The sequence below is a fragment of the Geospiza fortis genome, unplaced genomic scaffold, assembly GCF_000277835.1.
Source record: "Geospiza fortis unplaced genomic scaffold, GeoFor_1.0 scaffold111, whole genome shotgun sequence".
Taxonomy (NCBI): Eukaryota; Metazoa; Chordata; class Aves; order Passeriformes; family Thraupidae; genus Geospiza; species Geospiza fortis.
Window position 1 is genome coordinate 1,078,329 of NW_005054321.1, and position 20,429 is coordinate 1,098,757.

Consider the following 20,429-nt stretch of genomic DNA (forward strand, 5'->3'; position numbering starts at 1 on the left):
ATCTATATTTTATTTTCTGATTATATTTAAGTGCATCTCTATTAAAAAAAAAACCCCAAAAAAAAACCAAAAAAAAAAGCAAACAAAAAACAAAATAAACTGCTCAAGACTGTGATCAAATGTTAAACCTGTAATAACATGAAAAACAGTTCCCAGAAGTGCCATCAAACTGTGTGAGACATATGAGGCTGTGTTTAATTTAAGGCCAGAGTATACAGACTCAGAAAGCAAGTCATAAATTTGCAAAATGGGAGTTGAAACACTCTTTTAAGAGATCTCTTTAAATAGTAGGAATTTTTCCATGGACATACTTATAGCTGTTATATAGACTTCTTTTTCTTGCACAATTGAAGTTTACTTGAGCAGATACAGTAACCTGCAAAAGAGGATAATGGAGTCACCATGCACCTAGACATAAAGAATAACTGGTTCTACTGGGGCTGCCTGAAACATTTAGAAAGGGCAAATGGTTGGCAAATACTTTGCTGACTTAGCTGTATTTAAAATGCAGCTATTACTCTTCCTCTGCAGTTATTAATCTTATACTATGACTAATGCATCACTGCATGTTATCTGGAAAGAACTGACTTCTCTATCAGGGAATTAGGAAAGGGAAAAACCCATCATTATTGTACTGGAGAATCCAGAGAGCCAGCTATTGTGCTCTCCATTCCTCTGCTTTCTCCCTTCAGTGAAGGAGTGCTCTTAATCAATTTGATTTATAGGTGATAAACCCTAACTCAGTGAGTATCAGTCACTGTATTTTGATTTACTCAGGTAATGGAAGCCTAGTGTTTGTTAATGATTCTAAAATTTTACTTCAGTCTTTGGTGTTCCTTGTGGAAACTGAACACTTTTTAAATCCTTGGTGTATGGATAATATACACAAGACTTGGATAAATGACAGAAACTCTTTAAGCTTTCATCTCCAATTAAAATAAAATTCCAGAATGTTTGCTCATGAAGTTACACTCATTATTGTTATTAATAAATCTCTGCTTTTTAAGTCATGTTCAGATAAAGAAATGTAGAAAAAAATGTTTATAATTTTTTCAGTTTGACATGAAGCAACTCCTGCCTCAGAATTTTCACTTGGTGTTCAAAGATGCAGGAGGACTGAATCTCCAAATATTGCTTTTTCAATATTTGTATTAAATGAAATAAGAGTAAATGAAGAGTTAAACCACAGCATTTTTCCTACAGATGCATGCACTTTACTTTTTACTTCAGATAGTTAGAAAATTGGAATTTGACACCACATTTTTGGCCAGCCTAGAGATTTATAGATTGCAGTAAATAAACACCATATTATTCTGGGACTTTAGCCAAATTTGTCTACTGAAGCCCTTTAATTTTTGTCTTACCAAAAGTGCTTTGTTCCATGGACAAAACAGAAGGATAAAAGCCTTGCCTATCTACTTGGAATTCAAAAATGTTCTGAAAAAAACCCCAGAAACCAAACAAATCCAAAAAACCAACCAACCAATCAACAATAAAAGTAAAACCCAAATATTTTTAATTAAAAATGTTATTTAAAACCAGGATATTATTTAAAAAGTGCAACAAGAATTAAAATTGTCCTCACAGTTTAACTGGACACATCCAGAGACAAAAAAGAGCATGCTGTAAGTATGAGCTGTGATGCATGAAGCCCAAAACTTCTTAGCTAGTCTTTGCTAATCAGGGCCCAATACTTCAAAAGAAAGCATAGAAAAATTTTAAAAAATCAAGAGGAAATTAGCAAACATTACTAGTGGTCTCATGAGTTTTGAAGTAAGATAGCATTAGTATTATAGTAGTTAAAGAAGACCTAAACTAAATATGTAAAAGGAAATTGCAAAGAGGAAGAAAATAATTGGTTTCTAATGTGCACAGGTGCAAAAGTATACACGGTGGGGAGGGAAGGGGGAGGTGGAAGATAGTATGTTTAAATTTTAATGAGAAAAATACATGTGGAGTAAATTATAAAAGTTCTTTCTAACAATGTTAAATAAAAAATATAGAAAACCACTGCCTTTGGAAAATGGTAAGGTTTTCAAAAATTATCAGGACATTTTATAGTGGGAATAAATCTTGCAGTGGAATGCAGGATTCTTTATCTTTACAGTTTTCATCCTGCCCTATTGCCTTTTCAACAAGAAACAGGAAGGTTAAAATGTATGAGAACTAAAGTGTGTGAATTAGAGACTTCCTTGAGCTCTTTAAAGAACACTTCACACCTTGCCTTGTCCTTATCCTGACAATTTGAGTTCCTTGATTGCTCTAGCAATCGATCCTGATCCACAAACCCTCGACCAGCCCATTCTGCATCTTTGTCTTCTCAAAAGTTTGCATACATCCTTTGTTACATTCCAGCCACTAGAGCTGCCCTACTATCCCTGTTATTCCAACAATGTCCCAGGCTGACCTGAGGCAGGTATGCTTTCACCTTGCCTTACCATTTCTGATGTCACCCACATGCCCATCATTCTGCATCCTTTGTTTATGACCCCTATCCACGGCTACCTGACTTAGATGTGGGTCAAAATATCTGTTTCCCATGGATCTTAGTTTAAAATTATTTTCTTTTCAACTTGATTATGTAAGTATTGATACTGAAAAATATCTGCTTTCCTCATGGTTCTCTAAACAAGACAAAATTAGGAACTAACAGGTGTGAGAAACACAGACTATTTTTTTTTTGCTATTAGTTACACAGTTTTTACAGGTTCCAAGATGTATACAAAAATTTTAAATATACATACTTACAATTATATCAGAAGAAAAGTGTGAAATATGGGGGTCTGTGTCTTCTGTCATGTCTCAAGAGGAAATAGCCTCAAGTTGTGCCAGAAGAGGCTCAGATGAGATATTAGGAAAAAAAAACGTCACTGGAAGAGTGGTTAGGCATTCAAACATATTTCCTGGGGAGGTGATGGAGGCACCATCTCTGGAAGTGTCCAAGGAGCATCTGGATGTGGCACCTGGGGATATTGATTATGGTGGTTCTTGGTTGATGGTTGGACTAGATAGCCTTAAAGGTCTCTTCCAACTTTGATGATGCTGTGGTTATGTGAATCATATAATATTGTGATATTAAATCCTCAAAATGAAACATGAGGGAACTCTGACATGGAGAGAACTGATGCATAACTGCACACCAGGAAGTTTCTTTCTCTGAACTGCAAAATACCAGCCAATGTCAAGAGTATTTGGTCTAGGAAGGTTAAACCGATGAGGCAGATAGTGATCCTAAATTCTCACAATTAAAATTTTTCACCTGCTCTCAGTTTGCCTTAAAAGAACTCAGAATTAACTTGATGGTGTAGTGCAAAGAGAACTTTTACCCACGAACTGTTTTGTGCAGCTGAGCTAAGGTTACCTCCGCCAGTTAACAGAAATGCAAAATAAATTTAATATGCTACACTTGTACAGATCTTCCACCAAAAGTTTAATCCTAAACAAAACTCAAAAGGCCGACATACAAGATGAAGGAATTAACAAAACAGACTCTTTGCCTATATGTTCATTACAGTAGTTCTGTGAGAAATTAAATCTTTTCTGGTGGAATCTTTCATACCCATATAGCAAAAATGCTACAACTTCATTAAATTTAAATACACTTCTGGAGTCAAGATAATTTAAGGCAAATTGGTTTTAGCCTCTGAATTTGAAGAGCTGAATGAAAACATGAATAAATTTTGTGGAATTCCAAATTTATTTTAGTAACACAACGGCATCATCTTCAGACTCCTTCATCAGTGTACAATTGTAAATATTGGAATTTAAAAACAAGCTACAGTTTTGGAAACCATCCCACAAGACACTAAAAGTGATGTCTTAATATTTAAATAAATCAGCAACACTTCTGCTAATTATGAGAACAAGATTAATTAATGCTTAAGATGAAGATTCATGTTCCATAGGTGAATCAATCTTTAGGCTAAGAACGATGAAGCCTTAGACAGATGTAGTCTTGAAGAATGCTAAAATGCCATGCTAGAATTTTAGCAATGAAATATTTCACCTGCAAAAAACACTACTGGCCATTAGTTATTCTCTTGAAGAAATATTTGAAAGACTATAAGTTCTCCCCAGGAAACTAATTTGCTATAACTTCTGCCTTCCAGATGTAATTACAACTGAGTTATAAATCAGGATTTGCAAAGTGATACCAAAATTCTGAACAATATTCTCACAATTTCATTTTATATCCAGGTAAATTCTCATTTTAGGCAGAAACTGAGAGATATTGAAAGGTTTATCAAGCCATAATTTCAATAATGTTAGGGAAAATATACTAGTCTGTTTAGAAGCCTATGGCAGACAAAGGTTTTAGATTAAGCAGTTTAGTGAATTGAGTTAATGAACCAGTAATTACTTTCAAAGTATCTCAAATTATTTTACAAATATTATTTCTGTTAATGGATAACTACAAAGATTTTATCCAAGAATGCCATATAGAAAATGAACCGTAGAAGAACAGGAGGGTTTTAAAGGGAAACAATTGCCTTGCAAAAGCAGAATTTACTAGCCCAAACTGGGATCAAGCTAGTTATACATTTAACACCCATCCTCTTGGAATAGTCTTTAGGTGTTTTGTACAAATAAAGGTATTAATTTTAAACCAGATGTGAAAGACTGAGTCTTTGTTGTAACTGACAATTCTAGTATGGTGCTTTGATGCTAAACATCATGCTAAACATCATGCTAAACCAATATTTTACTTTTCCAGGTTCCTTCTTCCCATTCATTCATCTTGATTACTCAGAGTAATCCTTATCCCTTTCAATTTCAGGTATAACTCTCACTGTTGTCCTCAGTGAAAATTTCACAACTTAATTTCAATAGCATTGTTAACATTAACAACTTCTATGTCCTTTGTCCTTCATTAAGAAAAATTTTAAGAAAACAGGAGATGAAAGCAGTGTTTCAAGCTTTTCATAAACCACCCAACTAATTTCTACCCACTTGTGTAAGAAGTCCTAATTCCCACCTTTAAAATGGTGGAAATGAAGATTCTGGTATTCAAGAAGTTTTACTGTGTTCAGTATTGGGGTAGATTTCTTGATTTTAAAAGCTGATTTTTCTTTTTTCCTCTTCATTGCCTATATCAATTGTTACAACAATCTTTTATAGTTTAATTTGATCTTATTCGTGTTTTTCTGGGAAAGGTAGCAAGAAAAGGCATTGTTATATCTGTCTTTTCTTTGCTTTGGTGTTAACTGCAACTTTTCCCAAACATTCTCTTCCTGGAATAATTACATATATTTTCTTTCTTCTTTAAGCAGAATTTAATATAGTTAGAAAGAGTTAATTTCTGCTTCTTTCTCCTGTCCTCTGCATACTGTTTGGAGATGTAATGTAAGAGGCTTATTTTCCAAATTAACATGGTTACTGCACTGATGAATTTTAATTATTTTGATGCATATACCTTTGCATATATATATACCTCTGGACTATACCTCTGGACTATATCACACCTCCTGAGGGTTAGTCCACTGCTCATACAACTTTCTAATGGATCTTAGGAGAACTTCCTTCACTACTGATAGGAATTACCAAAATTGCATAAAGATGTGCAAAGTCAAATTATGTTAACCAAATGGAGTTAATCAGAAACATTGGAATATTAATCAGAAAATCAGAATCTGATGTTCTGATTAATATTCTGATGTGGAGATATACATTTTTAAAGAAAGGACAAGTAAGAAAAACATTTTAAGATATTCAAAGCTTTGAAAATGTAAATCCTGATTAAAAAATGAAGCTAATAAAAATTAATTATTTTCTGTTAGAAAAGTTTCCATAGTTAGATTGCTTTCTGAAAATTTGTAATATTTTTCAAGTGTATTGCTATTACAGTAGCACATCATGGCATGCCATAAATTTTCACATGGGAGCAGTTCTCCATCCATCCTAAGGACTTCGTTATTTGACCACCAATATCATAAATGAAGAGGCACAGAGTCTAGACATTAATTGATTGTATTAAGCCAAATTGGAATTCTCATGAATAGTGTTGCCTACTTAAGGAGAATGTACAGTGTTAGATCATTATTAGTGCTGGTATATTTTCAGTGAGCTAGGAATACATTTAACAGACACTACATATATCAGTGACACTAATATTGTTTTTATTATTAATACAGTAAAACTAGAATATTTTACCATTAGTGTTAAGAATATGTGGTAATTCTAATGTGGTAAGCATTTCTGTTTCTGTACCAATCTCCTCATTTACAGCACATCAATAATGACTTAAAATAGCTTTACATAACTCAGCAAAGTTTTACCTCTATTTGCAATGATAAGAAATCCATGGTTCTGGTCACATAATAGAATTCACATGCGGATTTGCTATTCTTCAGGCCCAGGTTTTTGTTTTTTCACACAAGCAGACTGTGCATTATTTCCCCGATAGTGAGTATCAGTAAGAATAGTGAGTATCCTGAGAATAACACTAATATACTGAGAAAATATAAGTGTGGTAGGGTACAGTGGTGAGCAATTTCAAGGCTTTTCATAAATGGAAAAGTTTGATTCTATTGGTACAAAAAATTACACATTTTAAAGATGTCTAAAATAAAGAACTCACAAAGCTCTTTTATTGCAAAAATTCAAAGCAACAAAAGGTATAGTATACTTTGTTATTCAAAATGTCATTCTGGGTATTATTTTGAAGATCTTCTCTGCCCTGCTTGAAAGTACACAGCATGGTACTTGAAAACACCCAACCATTATTCTACTATTTCAATAAAATAGTAGATATTTTTCATCTTTGCCACCCCCCAAAGAATCTTAGTTAATATCTCTAATTCTAGGTAGAAGCATTGGCATTTATATTTTTGAAATACCACCCATAAGAGTGTTAGCCATTCTAAGCCACTGATTACTTATGTCCCTAAAAGGATCTGCAGAAAAACTCTGGAAATCTGCTCATATATAATTGCTTATGTATATATACATAACTCTAGAAAATATTTTTTTGTTTTCTTTTCAATTTTCTCAAATAATCCAACATGTTTCTTATCCAGACTCACACAGCTATACTTGGGCTTTTCCCAAGAATAAGCAAGAGTAACTATTTGTGTATAAGAACTTGCTTCAGGCAGAAAACTGCTCGCTCCCTGTGAGATGTAATTTATTCCTGCTTTCAAGTTAGTGCACTCTATTTTCTTCTGTGCAGATTGTCAGTTTCAATAGTTAATGCATTACATGGCATCAAGTGCAGTACTTTGACTTTATATCCTGCTTTGTTCTTTACAAAGCCTACACAGACCAGCTTATAACAAAGATGCCAAGGCAGTAGTCTTATTTTACTGTTTATATTACGAGGTTCTATTTGACATGATTTCATAAAATCACAAATCCATCTGCAACCAAATATATCTGTCTGTGAAATGCTTACACTGATATATGATTATTTCTTGGTAATTATGTGAAGTTTAATTTTAGTTGTTTTCTTTTCAAAATTCCATACTATTCTATGCCATACATAAAAAACCACAACCATTAAATATAAGTTTATTGGAAGGTCCACAAAACACTTTAATTTAATTTGAAGCTACTCTCTGTTGTATCTGACGTAAGACTTACCTCATGGAGTTAAAATATGTATAGTCATGTATCTGTGTATTTACACAATTATACCAGCGACTTGCAATTAAAAAATTTTTTCAGTCTGGTGGGTTCTGCATAGAGGAAATGGCAAAATATTTAAATAGTGCGCTGAATTTTGACATGTGTTAGATCACTTTTAAAAATAAGAGCTTATAAGTATCTCAGTTAAGTTCATTTGGAATAAATCCACTGAAGAAGATAGGTATAAAGAAACATATCTTGTAATTACATACATATATTTATTGCAGGGGAGTTACAGAATTCACAGACTTGGAATTTAGTATGAACCTCTTCAGCCTTTTACCTGTCATGACAATATATGCAAGAAATAACTCAATGTCCTCCCAGATAAATAGTAAAAAAGGAGAAACACATTTTTTCAATGGAAAAAATGAAGCTAGTTCGTGGGTTGTGCACTTCTCTGATCAAAATACATGTTCATTTAGACAAGTAGAAAACCAAAGTCTCTCAATGAAAATACAAACAGAGTTTTTATATTGGCAGATATTTTGTAGCTATATGTACAGGCAGTTGGAAGGTCCACAAGACACTTTAATTTAAAGATTATTAGAACATCTAGGAATACAAATATAACTATGTTCTGCACATGAAATTTCTGAATTCTAAAAAAAAATAAATTTTAGAATGGAGAATCTTACAACACCCATTTTAGCATGGAAAAAGAAATTTTTAGAAGACATAAATGTCAAAATACTTCCTTGATTATGAAAGCATCTAATTCTTACAGCCTTTATAGAATGAAAATATTATATACAAGTGTAGCATTATTTATTACTATCAGTAAATTGTTTCTAGTTTGCTGCATTATGGAGAAACTGCAAGCTGCAACATTAGCTCAGGAATAGGTGATATAATTAAGCTTCTGTCACATTTCATGATTAAAAACAACCTTATCAAAATTAGTTTTTCAGGGGAGAAGGTTTATTTAGAAACTTGTCATGGACTGTGCATAGGGTAAATCAAAGAATCACAGAATCGCTAAGTTTGGAAGGCAACACAGTGGGTGGTCTGGTCCAAACTTGCTAAAGTTTGGAAGGCAATGCGGTGGGTGGTCTGGTCCAAACTTGCTACTCAGGCAGGGCCAGCTAGAGCACATGGCACAGAATTGCATCCACCAGGACCCCCAAGCCTTTCTGCACAGAGCTGCTTTCCAGATCAGCCCCCAGACTATGCTCGTCCGTGGGGTTATTCTTCCCCAGGTGCAGGATTGCACTGTCCTTTGTTGAATTTCCAGCAGTCCTTCTCCGTCCATCTTTCCAGCTTGTCAAGGTCTTTCTGAAGGTCTCACAGAACTCAGGTATTGGCCACTCCTCCCAGCTTGGAGTCATCAGTGAACCTGCTGAGGAGACATCTGCCATTTTGTTCAAGTCGTTGATGAATAAATTAAACGATACTGGGCCTGGTATGGAACCTTGGAGGACACTGCTCATGACAAACCTCAAACTAGACCCATGCCACTAATTACAGCCCTGCTATTCAGCCAGATTTTAATTGACCTCTGTCCACTCATCCAGTCAACGGTTCCTGATTTTGTCTACCAGGATTTTGTGAGAGACAGCATCAAAAGCCTTGCTGAAGCCAAGGGAGACAATATCCACTGCTCTTTCCTCATTGATCCAGGTAGTTCTTTCATTGTAGAAGGCAATGTTTGGTCAAGCTTGATTTACCTTTAGTGAATCCATGTTAAATAGCTCTGGTTGCCTTCTTGTCATCCATATGGATACAGATGGCCTTCAGAATGAGGTGCTCCATCACCTTCCCAGGGATTGAAGTGGGGCTGACTTTGAAGACCTTTTTGAAGACCAGGGTGAGATTTGCTTTTTTCCAGTCTCCAGGCACCTCTCCTGATTGCCAAGACCTTGCAAAGATGACTGTGAGTGACCTCGCTATGGTGTCCAGAAGCTCTCTTGTGGACACATCCTGCCAGAGCCCATGGGCTTGTGGATGTCAAGTTTTCTCAGGTGTTATCTAACTCAAGCTTCCTTCACCAAGGAAAAGTCTTCTTTCCAAGACACCTTTACCCTGGTCTGTGTCAGAGAACCCTGAGGGCTGATCACGTTAGTGAAGATTGATGCAAAGAAGGCATTTGAAAACTCTGCCTTCTCTGTGTCCCCTGTTACTAGGGTTTCTCTCCATTTACTAATGGGCCCACCTTATACTTTTGTTTTTCTTCTGTTATTGATGTGTTTTAAGAAACCCTTCTTGTCCTTGACATCCTGGTCAGATTTAATTGCAGACGGGCTTTGGCCTTCCTGATCCCATTTCTACTTTGACAGTCTCTATATTCATTCCATGTGGCTTGATGCTTCTTCTAACTCCTGTGCATTTCCTGCTTATGCTTGAGTAATGACAGGAGTTCTTTGTTCATCTATGCAGGTCTCTCTCCCCCTTTGCCTGATTTCTTGCTCATTGACATTAAGTGTTATTGGTTTTGCAGGAAGTCAGCTTTGGATATCAACAACTCTCTTGGATCCCATTTCCCCGCGGTGCCTTTTTCCATGGGATTTTTCCAAGAAAACCCCTGAAGCGGCTAACATCAGCTCTCCTGAAGTCCATGGTTGAAGTCTTACTTGCTCCTCCTTTCCTGATATGCAGCTCCAAATTTTCATGGTCACACCCAAGGCTGCCTCCAACCTTCACATCTCCTGAAAGGAGATGCTGTTAATTTGAGATTGAGCAGCTCACCATTCCCTGTGGGATCCTCTAATACTGGTGACAGGAAATTCATCAATGTTTTCAAAGGAACCCTGTAGACTATTTTTGCTTTGCTGTGTTGCTTCTCCAGCAGATGGCATGGTAGATAGAGTCCCTCACAAGAGCTGGTGCCTTTGACTTGGAGGCTGCTCCAAGCTGCCTGGAGAAAGCCTCATCTTCCTCCTTCACCTGAGCAGGCAGCCAGTAGTAAGCACCCACAGCAGTGTCACCTTTATTAATGCACTCTTTGATCTGAGCCCATAAAATCTCAACTCACTCATCATCCACACCAAGGCAGATGTTGCTACATTTCAAGTGTTGTCTCATATAGAGAGTAACTCCACCAGGTAATTGACCAGAAAAAATAAATACAATTTAGCTTTTTTATAATTAGGGTATTTTCTTCACTTCTAATAAATCTAATAAAGTAACAATATTTTAATGACAACCAAAACATGCAGGTGAAAATCTTTCTGCATTCAAACAATGTTCAGTTAGAAAGAGGCTATGAAATAAAGCAATCATTAAATATGTCTGCTGATTTTTCAATAAAATCCTATGGACACAAGTAAAGGAATAAGAACCTATTTGAGGAATAACTCTTTCTTTCATGAATAAAATTTGGCCCAAAAATGTATTAATTTTAAAAATGCAAATATTGGTATAGTTTAACAAACCAAAAATTAAAACATTTAGTAGAGTGTCCTGCTTGTGACATTACAAAACACTGTTGTTTTCAATGAAATTCTCCATTTTGAAACATCAATCCATAATCATCACAATGCTAAAGCACAAGCATGACATCTTCCTTATCTCTTCATTTAAAGTGAAGGCAATGTAAGAGGAAAGATCAAAAATTTAAAAAAATCCTCAAATTTATTTGTTCTGGAGTACAAGAGGCAGATGAGAATGATATTTACACACAGCTGATTTACATACATCTGTGATCTTATGTCTGCTGACTTCTAAGCGTGCCTCAAATTCAGTTTTTTCTGAAATGTAAAAACAAGCAAACAAACAACTCTCAAATTAATATTGAACAAAATATACTTTTGTTCTGTTCTTAGTTTTTTTCTTGCTTGTGTCAGAATCCTCTGTGTTAGATGTAATGACCATTGGTAGGGAACAATAAGACATTTATCACAAGAAATCTTTAAGGAGGAGTGTTTAATCAGAGTCTCCATGGCAAACAGTGAGAAAGAGATAAGAAGCTCATTAGTCTGTAATCATCTTTAGCAACCTTTTGCAGAATTCTGCGTTGGATAATTGTATTAGGCTAAATTAGGAGAGATTCATTTGAATGGAATCACAAGGGTGCATTTTATATGTAAAGTTAGATGTTTCTGATATAAAACATTGAGTCACAGAAGGAACTCTTGAAAATAATTTGTTGTTTTTCTTTTATTGGACATGGAAAGAAAATACCTTAACAGAAATTTGTGCATTAAGACTTTAAGCCATAATGTTAAGACTTAAATCAAGAATCTGCCACATTCTTAGGTTATGTTTCAGTAAGTTGTAGCTGCCACTATTAAAATATGTACCTTGGATTATTTTTTATTTTCATTTTTATTCATTAAACTTTTATCCTTTAAATTCCTCACTGCTATTGATTAAAGAATTGTCTTCTTGAAAAAAAAAGTTTTCCTTCGGCATATGTTTCTGCAGTGAATCAAGCCGTTGTCTTAATCTTCTTTCATGTACATGGAAAAGTTTGAGTCCTTCAGTCTCTAGACAAAATGACAGTTTTGAAACCTAACAGAACTTGTTTCCTCTTTTTCTGAACCCTTTCCAATTTGTTAACTTTATTTTGCCTTAAGAAATGACACTGTGCAGATAATGACCTCTCTAATTATGAGTTTTAAAAAATGGTTTTCATATTCTCATGTAGTAGTTATCCTCTTAGAAACTAGTGATGTCTAACCACAGGGCTACTTTGGGAGTTCATCTTATGAGTACAAAATTACACAGTATATTTTCATCTCCCCTTGGAGCAAAACCAAAATATATCCAAAGATCTCCTCAAAAATGCAGTATCAGAAAGAATAATGTGTAACTCATTCAAGAATACAGTTTTTTATGCCATTCATTTAAAAATTGGCAGATTGAGAATTTGAGCAATGGAGTCCATTAGACTTTGATGTTGTTACAAATATGTCTTTTGCAAGTCAACATATTCTCATCATATCTTTTGCATTCTCATCTCCAGAAACTAAATTTGGATATATGCCTTGATTTTCTATCTCCTTCATTATTACCTAGCAATTTTCAGGGAAGTAGGAGTGGAAGATTCAGAATTTATAAATATTTTTACTGGAAAATAGTACTATTAAAAATAATTTTATAATTTTTTCAAGACCATCGATAAGCATATTAAATAGCTGTAATCCAGGAACAGGAAATGGTATTTCCAATGACACACTTTCTCATACATATTTAATTTTTACAATGCTGTTTAACCATGTTTTAACTAATCTGTATTTATTGGGATGGTAATTTCAGCTGGAATTTTTTCTGCAATACTTCATCAACATTTTAGACAAATATAAAGGTTGCATTTTGTAAAATTAAACTCTGAATCTAGAAACTGATCCCAAGGTTACCTGACACATTGTCTTTGGTTTTGTATAGTAGTGATAGTGCCTTCATTTTATCAGCATAACCTCCTTTTGCTGCTCTGCAAACATTATTCATCTTTAACAATATTTCTCTCAGAAAATAAGATTTGCCTGTAATACAGGCTTCCCTACTACTGCTATATTTCTAATAAGAGCAAGGAAAAAGGATTTGACCTACACTACCTGTTAGAATACAAGGGATTTTCTACATATAAATCTTAAGAAACTCAAACCTGACTGACAATGAGGTAAGACCTTGTAACTCAATTGTTTTGGCAGTTTCATATTTCTGTTTGCTCAATAGCCAAGTTACTACTAGACAAAAAGTCAGTTCTTAGAAAGCACTAAGAGATCCTAAATCTATATTCCCATAGTTGCAAGTACATTGTATGCAGACATTTATATTCTACTTATTACTAGATTTCTAGTTCTTATTACATAATATATATTTCAAAAATAAATGATAACTATAATTTTAGTAGAATATTGACCTAAAAATTGGTAGGTATATATGCTGAGATACATCATATATGTGAGCAAGAGATCAAAATATTCAAAAGAGGAGTTCTTTAATCATGGTTTAAAACTTAATTATTAATAGAGAGATTAAAATTTGTTAATACTAACGTATATATTCAAGAGCATTACTGTAGGATTTCTCTTACCTCTACAGATAGGAACAGGAAAGTCCCATGATGCTGTATTGACAGAGCTGGCTATGCAAGTAAGCTGTGGGTGTCCATCCAAAATATATCCAGTTACACAGCTGTATCGGATTTTGTCACCAACATCAAATCTTTGACCATACAAAATACCTTTTGGTGGAACTCCTGGGTTGCCACACGAACTACTCTGTAATTCTGGAAAAGATACGTATTTATGAATTAAAATGCTTTTATACTTAAAATGTTGTGATAAATAAATGTTTCATTTTGCTTAAGAGTATAGAACACAAGGCATCTTAGGACATATAGTGTTTTCTTGGATATTATACAACTCTCAACAGTGAAAATCCATTGCTGACTTAGTGTATTTAACATTTGCTTAAGTACCCAAATATCCAAAGGCAGATGAAAATAAGCATGAGGTTTTACTTAAGTTCCAGCTATCAATATATTCATGTAATTTTTTAATTAAATTGAAACAAAAGAATGATTTATTTTGTGTCAATTACATATGAAAATCATGCGAATACCTATCATTACATACAAACAGGAAACAAAGCAGCTTGATATATTTCTGACTTTCAAGTTACACCAATGCAAAACAATAAACAAAATTGTAATACAAACATGAAAGAACATCAGATTCAAATTGAACAAAATCTGAAAGAAAAATAAAATTAATCATGACAAAAAAAAAATTTAACAAGCCTAAGCCTGAGCATGGTCAGGAATCTGTTTAATGATTTAATAGATTTTAGATAATGAGGAAAATGCATGAGATACTATGGGTAACTAATTTCTGAGCAAAGAATTAGTTAATTTAATCATGTGAAATACCTCAGGTCTGGTAACTTTTATAATACAGAGCTTTAAACCACTGAGATTCCAAAATTACTCATGGCCACTCTTAGTCTGATCTCTGAGGCCATTAATTAGAGTTCAGTTTCAGTAGCTGGTACTCTTTTGACTGTGTACCCTTTTGACTGGTGTTTCAGCATCATAAATAGCTTGATTACAACATTTTCAGTCATTTACTACCAATGTCCTTTAGTTAATGAACATTAAAACATAGATTTTTTGCAAGTGTGAACAAAACATGTTTTATAATCCCATCTTAACCTCTTCAAGGCTTGTGCCAAATATATTTACCAGCCTAATGCTAATGGGGAAGAGGCAAATCAGATAAACCCATATTTGGATTCATACCAAATTCCCCTAATCTACAAAGGAAAATGATGAAAGAAGAGAGGGCTCTGTATGTATTGTTTTAATTTCTTTTCCTGAATTCCATGTGACTAAAGCATTCTTCGGTAGCCCTGAATTGCTCATGAGTGTGTGCACAGCATATTTAAATATCTAAGGTGTTAGAGGTTTCAATTAAAAAAAAAAGATATATAAACGTTTATTAAAACAATCAATATGACTCCCAGCATTCATTACTTTCTCAAACTTTAATGCCCAGAACTACCAAGAACTAGGAAATTCTACTAGATTTGTGATACCAGCCATGAAACAAAACTACGTAACAGTTATTAAAAGGCAGAATTCACTATAATCATAAATACATTCTCTACATGTCCATACATATATAAGCACTATATATATTAAATATATGCTAACAATGAGTTAATTTGCAAGATTTTATTTACCAATCATGTTCTGATGTGAATAAGTTAAATATGCATATTAGCTGCTGATGTCATTGCTGCTATTCCCTGCTTCCTCTTACATAATAAACGGTGGGTTTGGATTTGACTTTCATTACCTTGCACAATGACACAACACAGAAGTAAGAAAGTAGCCTATCTCACCTTGGGCACTTCAAAGCTCAACTAAAGAACTGATATTCTTATCACTCTTTTACTGAAGTGTTCTGTGCTGAAGCAACACTCCCCTGCCCTCAAATCTGCTTGCAAGCTTTACAGAGAAGGCAATACTACGGTGTCTCCTGCATATTTGCGCAAAATAATTTCTTTTAAATCCTCTAACAGTTTTCAAGGCTATTCAATTTCTTATTTATCATCACAGCATGTCAAAATGAAGGTAAGAATATCATCCTGTGGATTTTAGTTATCATATGGATCATATTATATTAACTTGAAAACTCAGCCTGTACACTGTTTTCATTTTCAACTTCTCCCAGAAGATGAAGTCTTTCAGAAGCCTGTATCTCTTAGGGCTTTGTAAAAAGGTCACAGAAAGATTCCCTGTCCTTTGAAATAAAAAATATGAAGATTAGCAATGTCACTACCTAAAATTACTTCCTTTACTTTTACTGCTGTCTCACCAAGAATTACCCACAGAAGGCAATTTATTCTTGTGAAATTACATTATAGTTTAAAGCACTAATTAAAAATCACCCTCCTTCTAAAATAAAACTAATTTTCCAGTTGCAATACTATATGACTCATCTAAAAGGAATTCTTGGCATTTTTCATTAACTTTTTAACTTTATGATAAAGGGGCCTGGGAGTATGTTACTACTTCTAACCCCTCAAGCCATTTTGTTCCTGATTCTAGATAAGAAAGTAGAAAAAATAAATTGTACACTTTTAAGTATATTAATTTATTCCGTGTGTATTTTCATTTTGAACATCTACACGTGCCTTATTTGGGGATGAGAGGGAGATAATTTACCAAAGTAGCTGCATTTGTCTTCTTTGATAGGTAGTACCTATTTTCAAACTGAATGTGACACTGTACTACCAACTCCCTGGCACTTAAAGCTACAGATTGTTACCCTAAGATTGTCATCTGTCAGGGAACACAGGAATTGCCAAATTAAATTGTAATTTTTATTCAGCTCTGCACAGATTCTTGACTTCAGTGACATTTTGATAATAACTAATGATATGAAGGGTGGAAAAGTATTTCCTTTTAAATTTGCCATCTTGCAGTTTGGTTGAACTTCTCCTTGTTCATGTAGTCTGAAAATAAGCATAATTGAATTTTTTACACCTTCCCACTTTTTTCATTTTTGTATATTATTTCTCATCCCCTTTTCAAAGCAAGCTGCCCCAGTTGTTTCAATCTCTCTCGAAGCAGGAATTTTCTTTGTCCTAGATTTAATTTTGTAAACAAGGTATGTATGAACATATTTGTCCTCTTTTTATTTAATGTTAAAATATGAAGCTTAAAATATCCTTCAGTGCTGTTCAGTAAGTTTCTATTGAATTAATTCTTATTAATGACACTGTAAATTCTGTTAAAAAGTTGTGGGTAAAATGTACCTGGGAGACTTCTGCTTAGCACTCCCTTAAAGACTTTAATTAGCAGAAATTGAGCCCCTTTTAGATACTAATTAATAAGATATCCAAATTAAATAACATTAAATATAATTTATTTCTGAACATTTTTTTGAAAAACAAGGCTAGCAGAAATTTAGACTCTCTTTGTCAGCCTTCACTCAGGAGGAAACAAAATCAGAACCAGATATGGAAATTTCAAATTTACTTGATTTTTATTCAGATTTTCAGTCGGAATGTTTAGGGTATTTTCTGTTTTGATATTTATGAAATCAAGAGCAGCATTATCCTCCCTAAAATGTTTAACATTAAATTTATAAACAATGTCTAAATATACAAAACAAATATTTTCACATATTCCAGTAATAAAGATATTTGTTATAGCACTGTATTCTATTAAGCTTAGTTATGAATACTAATGTCCTTCACACACTATTTTATTATAAAATTTGGAATATAAATAATTTTACTTTTTTAAAGGGTTGATCCATATATTTTCATAATTTTTGTTGCAGTTATTGCAATTTATTATGATCTCATTTTTCACAAAGTAAAGGGAGAAATACTGCCAACACATGAGTAGTCACTCATTGAAAGGTGTATGTAATATCCCAATACAGGCTAATATTTGTTTCATTTAGTACTTTTGCAATTAAACACTCCTGGTATCCCTACACTCCCAGTTTGAGATCTCCCTGTATGGGAGTGGTACCAGTCCTAAACTGTTCATTTGTGTCTATTACCCCAAACAGTAATTCCTCTGCCATGCAAACATGAATATGAACATGTTATTCTCGGGACTGCTCCAGCTGTTATTTGGGACAGGATGCGGTGATGTACTGGAAACACTAGAATATGTCTGAACATGGATATCCCTTGGAAATGTGTTCTTTGGCTTACTGACAGGCAAGAATGCTTTGGTATTGAAGACTCAAAGCTGATTTCAGAAGTGCTGCATGTAGTAAGTGTGTGGATATAGGGAGAGCTATGCATTCTAAAGATCCCAAATAATACAACAGGCGCTGCCTTCATAAAAATAAGAAGTAGCCTGAAATTACCTTGTACAAAATTTCATCTATATTAGATCCTATAATAGTTTATTTTAGTTGTCCATTATTTTCCACAGGTTTTGCAAACTAAAAAAGTAACTTAGATACATAGCTTTTAACTCATGATATTTTGCCTAGTTTGCTAACTTTCTCTTCTGTCCTCATTCACATTGCTCTGAATATATGAGTAAGTATGGTCTAGATTCAAATATAATATGGACTAGAAGAATTAACTGATGAGTATAGGAATACTGTTGTCTTTCTACACATATATTGAAATGTACATATACATGCATGTTTCACTTGTGATTACAGAGTGAAGGAAACCACAAGAAAAATTGGGGGTAGACAATATAAGAGCAGTGAAGGAAAAAAATGAAAAACTTAATATTGAAAGGCCAATTTAAATGCACAAAAATGTAACATTCAGAGTGTAAAGACACATTATAAATGAATGCTTTGAAAACAGCACAGACATATTAAAACAGTTATTGAATTTTAAAAATTCCCTCCCCCAAAATCCAAGTTTTTCCTTTGTAGAAGTTCAACAACAAAAATTGTTATCCCTTGATTCCAACAAATCTGTCACCTTAAGATGCAAGTGCAGAATGAAGAGTCACTATTTTGAAATTCACTTTTGTTTACAACAGAGACAGGAACTGTTTGTCTAACAATCTAAACTTCTCTGAAGTTCTTATTTTAATTTCTGCATTTTTTGTGGATCAGTCAAAAAAAACTGTCATATTCTGGCATCTAACTATAAATAGCCAAGCAAGAGAAACTCTGAGAAGTTTTGGGTTTTTTTTTTTTCCCAAAGGAAAATAGCATTTTTTTTCCTGTTCTAATTGTTCTTTCTTGATTAATATATCAGCAATAGTAACCTCACTGAGGGTCTCTACTGTTCACTAAATACAGTGAATTACATTGCAGTTTCCTACCTATTTTTCAATGAATGACATTATTTTGCTTTTTTCTTCCCTTTGAGATTATTTTCATGTCAAAAAATGACAGAGGACCCTGTTGTGAGGGAACTTTCAACGTAGATTTTTCATACTGAATTTGACTTTGTTTCTAAGTCCATTGAAACAAGCACTGGTTTTGTCTTCCTTGCCAGCAAGACAAGAATGTTTCTATTTATAGCATAAAGTCATATGCTATTTTAATAGGCACAAACTTGTTTCAGCATTAAGTTAGAACTGCATTAACATAATTCTTCTGCAAGCAAGGGAACAGAGAGAAGAAGTACAGAAAAAACCCTCCAGGATATGTGAGGGAAACAAAGGATAATTACAATACTGTAGTCACATTAATACAATGAGCATGAAAAATGTCCAGGGCTTGCAATATATTCCCTTCACATGCAATACAACTTTCAGGATATCTGCTTCAATCAGCTGCAGATGCAGCACTAGAGGTGAAGGATTATGCAAAAAAAAAAATAAGGGCAGTTACTAATTTAACTGCAGGGCATCATAACCAGGGACCAAGTGAAACCAACAGAAAGATGACTATATGCTTCAGTAGACATGGTTAAATCTGATGCTTCTCCAGCAGACACACTTCTGAAGTGCTGCCTGCAGGGAATGACAGGCAGGCAAATACCAGATTGTTAGCAAAGCTATACAGGTAACAGCACCAGCCACGCTTCCTTGCCTATACCAAATTCCACTTGAACAGAGCTCTAGCTGCAGTAAATTCCTGCACAGCTGCTGAGGGCACCAATTTAATCCTGGGTATGGCTGGAAGATAGATGCACATAGTGCAGGGATTGAGGGGGACCATCGGAAACAACAGGAAGTTTTGGCCTGGATGTAAAGTATCAATGCAAGTAGCACAGAGATTGCTGCATCCACCCTGTTATGAAACTATTCAACCAAATCAGTATAACTTGAGTCCTGAGATGCTGTATCTGCTGCACGTGACGGTTGTTCAGCTTCTCAGGTGGATGAAGTCCAGACAGATGCACCCTGCCTGCCACGCAAAGGCTGTGTAGATATGCCTATGCATGTGTCAAAATGGGATTGATCTATTTAGACTGCAGCGTTTCCTGAGTACTTTTTTTAATATGGCTGTATTCTGGAGGCAGCTGGGAAGAGGCTGCTGAAATTTCAGAGCCCAGGACAACCTAAAGTAAAAACACCTAAAATTTATACTTTACTGATAATCCTTTTGCAATATATATTTCTTACTAGGACTTTTACAGTTATATAAAACAATTTAATTTTCAATTTCTGAAATATTATGGCAACAACTATCTTATTGTATTACCTTTCTTCATTCCATCTTAGCCTCAATGCCTCATCTGATTTTACCTTGTGTTAGGTAATATAAATGTTGTATTGTTACCCACTGGCTGTTCTTACCTGCAGAATTTACAGATTTACAGCAACCAGATATGTAAAAAGATAACCAATTTAGAAAAAATCAGGTTAGTCACTGAAGGAGGATGTCACAGCACAAACAAGTTTTGTGGTATTATATAGGCAGCATCTCCACACAAATTTTACAAACAATAATAGATACATATGTCAAATG

General features: G+C 34.2%; 1 protein-coding gene across 1 annotated transcript in view; it reads right to left on the reverse strand.

Annotated features, from left to right (window-relative positions):
* The window catches only part of CSMD3 (CUB and Sushi multiple domains 3), a 576,871-nt gene that overhangs the window by 414,531 nt on the left and 141,911 nt on the right, over positions 1–20,429 (reverse strand). Inside the window, exon 4 of the mRNA XM_005420686.3 lies at positions 13,601–13,795. Coding sequence (XP_005420743.1) covers positions 13,601–13,795 — 195 coding nt within the window. The remainder of the gene's footprint in view (positions 1–13,600; positions 13,796–20,429) is intronic.